The sequence below is a fragment of the Triticum aestivum genome, unplaced genomic scaffold, assembly GCF_018294505.1.
Source record: "Triticum aestivum cultivar Chinese Spring unplaced genomic scaffold, IWGSC CS RefSeq v2.1 scaffold128463, whole genome shotgun sequence".
Classification (NCBI taxonomy): Eukaryota; Viridiplantae; Streptophyta; class Magnoliopsida; order Poales; family Poaceae; genus Triticum; species Triticum aestivum.
The window spans coordinates 610-8086 of record NW_025225554.1 but is presented as its reverse complement, the minus strand read 5'-3'; the positions used below and the strand labels follow the sequence as shown (position 1 = coordinate 8086).

At 43.7% G+C, this 7477-nt stretch overlaps 1 protein-coding gene and 1 pseudogene across 1 annotated transcript; both read left to right on the top strand.

The window, feature by feature from the left end:
* Nucleotides 1-808: 808 nt before the first annotated feature.
* On the top strand, nucleotides 809-1742 carry LOC123172261 (dirigent protein 5). The gene has a single exon (XM_044589261.1). It carries the CDS (start codon nucleotides 894-896, stop codon nucleotides 1494-1496), a length of 603 nt encoding a protein of 200 aa, XP_044445196.1. The 5' UTR covers nucleotides 809-893; the 3' UTR covers nucleotides 1497-1742.
* Nucleotides 1743-4862: 3120 nt separating this feature from the next.
* LOC123172259 (dirigent protein 5-like) lies at nucleotides 4863-5468 on the top strand (annotated as a pseudogene).
* Nucleotides 5469-7477: the final 2009 nt, after the last annotated feature.

Below are 7477 nucleotides of genomic sequence, written 5' to 3'. Positions count from 1 at the left end.
CCACAACGAGCGGGCCACTTTCCTAGTTCAATTAATGGAAGTTTACATATAGCACCGAAACTGTGAATAACTAGCACGACCGAATGCATGGATTGGCGACTAGTACATAATTACTGTATACTAGTTGTGAAATATTTATTAAATTTAAGTGGTATAATAGAATAAAAACCATCAAGCCTCTGACATGCATGTTTACATGCCAAGCTGATATGTCTACAAAAATAAAATATTTGCATATGTCCAGCGAAATATTTGCATATGTGCAGAGAAGTAGTTATGTCTGAAGTGTTCTCTTGTCATATGCCGAAGCTCCCGCTGTGGTTGGCATGTCGACGTGCATTCCTTTTCGGCAAAAGGCAAAAGCGCTGCCATGCATTCCTTAACTGGTTTGAGAGGAATGATGCACCCCTTTTCTGATCGTGTTGCGTCTGTTTGAGTGAACAACGTAATTTATCCCAAGAATATTCTCTGCCCCACGTTATGAAAGAGCAGTGCATTAGCTTTTGTGGGGCTATTTTGGAAGCCCACCAAACATGAGCCGCTTACATATTCATGACTGCCCAATAGCACAAAATGAATAATTTCTTTTCGGGTATGCCTCGTGCTACCCACAGCAACCGAATCATCATCAATTCTAAACAAGATTTCTCACTTGTTGGGGACTTGGAGTACAAGAGAGATTATGATGTAAGCCAAAGTTACTAAACTCAAACTTTCTATCTGCATGCCCCACATACAGTTCCATGCATGCACCTCTATAAATAGGATGCACAAGTCAAGCTCTTAACACACAACAACAACAGGAGCTGCATCCTCACTTAGCAGTGCTCTACTACATCACAACTACTTGACCTTTTGCAGCTTACGCTCAGTAAACAGTTGCATTGTCAACAATGCAAGGGCTCACAGCATCTTCCCAGCTGTCACTGGCCGTCGTGTTCGCGGTGTTTCTGCTGGGCTCGGCGGACGCCGCCCACGGCCTGACGAGGGTCGTCTCCAGCAGCTCTGACGAGCCCTGCAACGAGATGACGCTCTATTACCACGACATCCTCTACAACGGCGTCAACAACACGCGGAACGCGACGTCGGCCGCAGCCACCAAGCCCACGGCGCTGAGCACAACCCACTGGAAGAATGGCACCTACTTCGGCACTCTCGTGGTGTTCAACGACCCCATGACAGTGGGGAAGGCGCTACCCGTGGCGGGGGAGGAGCCCGCGGCGCGCGCCCAGGGCTTCTACTTCTACGACAAGCAGGAGTCTTACACCTCGTGGTTTGGCTTCTCCATTGTCTTCAACTCCACGGCGCACAAGGGCACCATGAACCTCGTCGGCGCGGACCTCATGGACGACAAGACGCGGGACCTCTCCGTCGTCGGCGGCACCGGCGACTTCTTCATGGCGCGCGGCATCGCCACGCTCCGTCTCGATGCCTCCGAGGGAACCGTCTACTTCCGTCTGCAGATGGACATCAAGCTCTACGAGTGCTATGTTTGACGAATTAGGGTGACACATCCATTGACGGTGTGTGTCAATAAGGATGCTGTTGTTTTCTATGCTCTTCGATTTATCTTCGTGTGTGAGGGCCGGTTTGTGTGTCATTGTCGCATACGTTGATAAGTATGCGAAATGCACTGTATTTTTATTCGTCTTTACTGTTTACTGTGTAAGTGTTAGTTTAGGGGAGGTATCTCTTCTACATATTGTCTAAAAGAAGATTTCTAAGTGTTGGTGTTATTTCAATCCACAGTATCAGCCTTTTATTTTTTTCCGGAATGCAAGGAAAAACCCTACAAATGCCATCTTACTGTTGAGGAAGTACAATAAACTTGAAGATTTTGTTAGTATATTAACTAGCACAGCCGCCTGCACAGTCTATGAACATCACCATCAGCAATGTAGAACAATAGGTGCATATCCGTCATAGCTACGTAAATATTCACTATGAAAGAATCATATGGCCATAAAGGTGTGAACTGTAGCATATGAACGTGAATAGTGCTTAAATAATATTTTGTATAGCTTTGAGCCAAGTTTTCCCTAACATGATAAGAAAAAAAAAGCAAATAAAAAACCCACAAGGTTGAAATTCACAAGAAGCAAATGGTCCCCTAAACAGTTACCGGAACAGATAATTCTACCGAGAAATTAGTTTCTTTGTCTTCCAAACGTAGGGTATATCATATATTGTCGGGTAGACATTATAGGTTGTATCTATCTATAATCAAACCATCAGGGTGAAAGGCAATTTTGCTTCCCACATAGCGAGCACGTAGAACTGCACACACCAGTCAGTTGCTCTTATACCATGTAGAACTGCACACACCAATCAATTCGTGCAAAAGCATGCTGATGAGGAAAGGTGGGCTATGCATTTATGCGTCAACATACCACATCAGGAATAGAGAAAAAGAATCAAACCTAAGGGAGTTCAAAGTAATCAAGATTTATGGACCAGAAGCAAATGGGGTAGCATTCGTGTAGACAGTGCACCGTTCTAAACGATGGCTCGAGAACCAACTGTACATACGAAGGGATATTGGAAAGGACATGCTAGTATCGTGACCAGGAGCTGCTACATCTTCGCCGGCAAGGAGGAGCTGCGTCCATCTCGGGACATTGCACCTTTGGAATGATAGAAGTACTGTGCTCAAGTAGTTATGTTCTCATGCCACGTGATTTCCACTATCATGCTAATCTCATCCTTCACCAAAATTCATGGCAACATGATAGACTAGCTAGCAGCGACGAACTATAAATCTACGCCCCCATTGGTATTCTCACACGGTATTGGCATGTTCTATTGTATCATATTTTTTAATCAAAAGTAAGAGGATGTGATTTATAAGTGTGTTCTATTACCTGGCATGTACTTCTCTACATGCATCAACAAAAATATTCTCCATCTTGCCAACTTAATACGAAATTTAGATAATTGGGAATAGAAGAAGATACAATAGCCTGCTTGCTTCTTATTTATGTTGAGAATTTCTCAAAGGTGCTGGCCAACTTGGAATTCTTTTATCATATGCCATGTTATAAATATACAGTTGTGATTTCCTCTTATATTTTTTCATCCTATCAACTTAAAGAAAAAAGGAAACAAAAAACAAGACATTTTGTTATTTTTAAGTTTTTGTTACAAGGCTGCGGCACTTATCATGATGTTAACATAGATGAATCTTTAGAGTACAACAATAGAGATATATCATGATCCAAACTTTTCTATACTGAGGCATGGTGACTGAAACTTTTAATCTTCCTCTTTGTAGTATTCCCGCAATCGAATGTACTTACGTTCACATCTAATTATCATACAAATATACGCAATACAAAATTTTATGTAGCCAAGACCAAAGACCTCATTATAAGTGCATCCATTGAATCACCTCCATCATGGTAATTGACAAACAAAAAGAACTATATTCTTCCATTTGTTGTCGTACATGAGTTGTAATGGTTTTTTCTTTGAGAATGTAATACACACTCTTGACTACAACTTTTCCAAGATTCATATGTTCTAAAGTAAATACATATAATAGAATCCAACTAAATATTATAATTTTTTTTACAATGCAAGACTACACGACACTCAATAATATAAAATATCCATGATGTTTAATCTCTTTCATGGAACTAATAGAATTAAACTCCACAAAAAAAATTAATTGATAGATTTGGGAAATTTCACAAAAATATCAGTGTATGGATGGATATATCTGCGTTAATGCTTTCTAACACTTATGTAATAAGAAATTTTATAAGAAGTTCAATGATAAAATATGACAAGTGGTTAAAAGACATTGCCCGCACAACGAGGGGGGCACTTTCCTAGTTCAATTTAAGGAAGGTTACATATAGCAGTGAAACTGTGAATAACTAGCCTGGCCGAATGCACGGATTGACGACTAGTACATGTAATTATTGTGTAGTTATGAAATAATTATTAAATTTAAGTGGTATAATAGAATGAAAATCATCAAGCCTCTGACATGCATGTTTACATGCTAAGCTGACCTGTATACAAAAATAAAATATTTACATATGTCCAGAGAAATAGGTCACTAGTTATATAGATAGTCTGTCTGAAGTGTTCTTTGCCCCTTGCCATATGCCGAAGCTCCCGCCGTGGTTGGCATGTCGACGTGCTAGAGAAAAAGGCAAAAGCGATGCCATGCATTGCCTTAACTGGTTGGAGAGGAACGAAAAGAATTGATATAGTACCACAACGATGCACCCCTTTTCTGATCGTTGCGTCTGTTTGAGTGAACCAAGTAATTTATCCCAAGAATATTCTCTGCCCCACGTTATGAAACAGCAGTGCATTAGCTTTTGTGGGGCTATTTTGGAAGCCTACCTTACATTCTGCTTACACATTCATGACTGCCCAATAGCACAAAATGAATACTTGCTTTTGGGGTATGTTCCGTAGTACTTCTGTAGGAGCTACCCACCGCAACCGAATCATCAATTCTAAACAAGATTGCTCACTTGTTGCCTTGTTGGGGACTTGGAGTACAAGAGAGATTATGATGTAACCTAAATTAAGTTACTAAACTCATACTCCCTCCGTCCGGAAATACTTGTCTTACAAATGGTTGTATCTAGACTTGTTTTAGTTATAGATACATTCATTTTATCCATTTTAAGGACACGTATTTCCGGACGGAGGGGATACTTTCGACCTGCATGCAAGCCCCACAATTCCATGCATGCACCTCTATAAATAGCATGCACAAGTCAAGCTCTTAACACACAACAACAAGAGCTAGCTGCATCCTCACTTAACCGTGCTCTACTACATCACAGCTAGTCCATCGATCTTTCGCAGCTTACGCTCAGTAAACAGTTGCATTGTCAACAATGCAAGTCCTCACAGCATCTTCCAAGCTGTCACTGGCCGTTGTGGTCGCGGTGTTTCTCCTGGGCTCGTGGGCGGCCGCCGCCCACGGCCTGAGGAGGGTTGTCTCCAGCAGCTCCGACGAGCCGTGCAACGAGATGACGCTCTCCTAGCACGACATCCTCTACAACGGCGTCAACAACACGCAGAACGCGACGTCGGCGGTGGCCACCAAGCCCACGGCGCTGAGCATGACCCACTGGAAGAATGGCACCTACTTCGGCACGCTCGTGGTGTTCGACGACCCCATGACGGTGGGGAAGGTGCTACCCGTGGCGGGGGTGGAGCCCGCGGAGCGCGCCCAGGGCTTCTACTTCTACGACAAACTGGAGTCATATACCTCCTGGTTTGGCTTCTCCATCGTCTTCAACTCCACGGCACACAAGGGCACCCTCAACCTCGTCGGCGCGGACCTCATGGATGACAAGACGCAGGACCTCTCCGTCGTCGGCGGCACCGGCGACTTCTTCATGGCGCGCGGCATCGCCACGCTCTGCCTCGATGCCTCCAAGGGAACCGTCTATTTCCGTCTACAGATGGACATCAAGCTCTATGAGTGCTACGTCTGAGGATTTATATTAGGGTGGCACATCTATTTGCTGTGCTGGTGTGTGTCAATAAGGATGCTGCTCTGCTTGTCTATGCTTTTCGATTTATCTTGTTGTGTGAGGGCAGGTTTGTGTGTCATCGTCGCATACGTTGATATGTATGCGAAATGAACTGCATTTTTTCGTCTTTACTGTTTATTTTGTAAGTGTTTACAAAATATATTATTTTGTAAGTGTTAGTTCCGGGGAGGTATCTCTTCTACATATTATCTAAAAGAAGATCCAATCTGTTGGTGGTAATTCAATCCACATTGTCCCATCCTATTTCGTTTCGGGAATGCGAGGAAATGCCCTCCAAAGGCCATCTAACTGCCGAGGAAATACAATAAACGAAACTACTGCACACACGATAGTTGTGATCAACAACATCAAGACGAGAGCTAATCCAACCGCTGGAGCTATTTTGCCTTGGACTTGGATGGTGGGATATGTCATATCGTGTGCATTTCGTCTGGATAGTGCCGTGCATGTAGCACTGCTCTACAATAAAATTGAAGATCTTGTTAGTCAACAAACTAGCACAGCCACCGGCCCAATTGCGTGGGCAACATGCTTAATGATTGTAATAATTTTTCTAAATAATTTTGAGAAATTGCATCGATATTAGATACAATGTTTGGTTGTTTATTCGTCTAAAAAAGTTACATATATTGATCATCAACATATTCTCTAGAACCAATATTGACCACGGTTTACTAATGATATATATTCAAATCCCAAGATAACGGCACTCGAAATTTTAAACTGAGACTATGCCGATGCTCGAGATAAAAAGAACTGGAGGAACTATTTGAGATCATACAGATCTTTGCAAAAACACATAATCTTATATTTTTTGAAAAAAAGTCTTATAGTCTAAAGGTTATAAATACTCCTTCATTCATAAGTGTGTCATGCCCATTTTGGTTGTTTCTCAAGATGCAATTAGGTAATGGTTAAACAAAACCAAAATGAGTAAGTGTCTACAATTCATTCAACATGCAAGACCCATATAGCGTGAGGACGATGATGTGAAAGGAGGATGATGGCCCCACGTGCAAGTTGGCGCTGTGGGTGCGGCGCAAGACCGACATGGCGTGAATGAACTAGCTCGCTAGAGTGCGCCCGCGCTCCACCCGCGCGTACCCGCGTGGGGCCAAGGAAATCTAACCGGTCGGCTCCACGCGTGAACTGGCTCAAACGGGCACAACCACGCCCCCACATGCGAGACGGCATTTGGGCACTAGGCACGCCACGCCTGTCGGAACCATACCAGCCTGGCGCGAGGCGAGGATGTCGACAAGTGGGTTCGGGCACGCCTTCGCGCGCGGGGTAACGTGCTATAGGGCGCCCATAGGTGTGCCCGACGCTGCCCAATGACGATGACCATGGGCGCGACCCCACGGTCCACTCGTCATGGATCGCGCAGTCGGGTTGCCAGGACACGTGATGTCCGTGCAGATCGGACAACGTGCAGAGCCCTCGAGAAGCCCCTATGGCATGCTAGCCGGAAACAAATGGCACAAAGGCTTTCTTTGCCCTCGAAGCACCTGGGGAGGCGGGTACGCCATCATCCTTTACAGGAGTAATATGTGAAATAGTGTTCTTGAAAGTTCCGTGAAAAATATTTTTTAATACAAATTTGTTAGATCTAAGTGATTGTTGTTTCGGGTCGGGGTGCATGGATGCTTTTTTACTGTCTCCGGGTATGCACTTTTGATCGATTTGATGTCACTCATCCTCAGTTGGCTCATAGTATATTGGTTGGAAATTATTTGTGAGAAAGGAATAGAGAGGGATTGGTGAAATCAACGTGTGTTGCTTGAGCCTCGTGGGCATATACATAGGATTACATGATCTTCTGGTAGTACAAGACAAGTCAGAATACTTCCTAGTATATCCTATGTTTTCAATCTAATCACGATACTCAACATCCCCCACAGTCACAACGGTACCGACGCAAACGGCGAGACTGAAAAAGAATCCGAAAG

What these genes read in the sequence shown, in the direction of transcription:
- LOC123172261 (XM_044589261.1), top strand. Translation starts at nt 894, where the DNA reads ATGCAAGGGCTCACAGCATCTTCCCAGCTGTCACTGGCCGTCGTGTTC.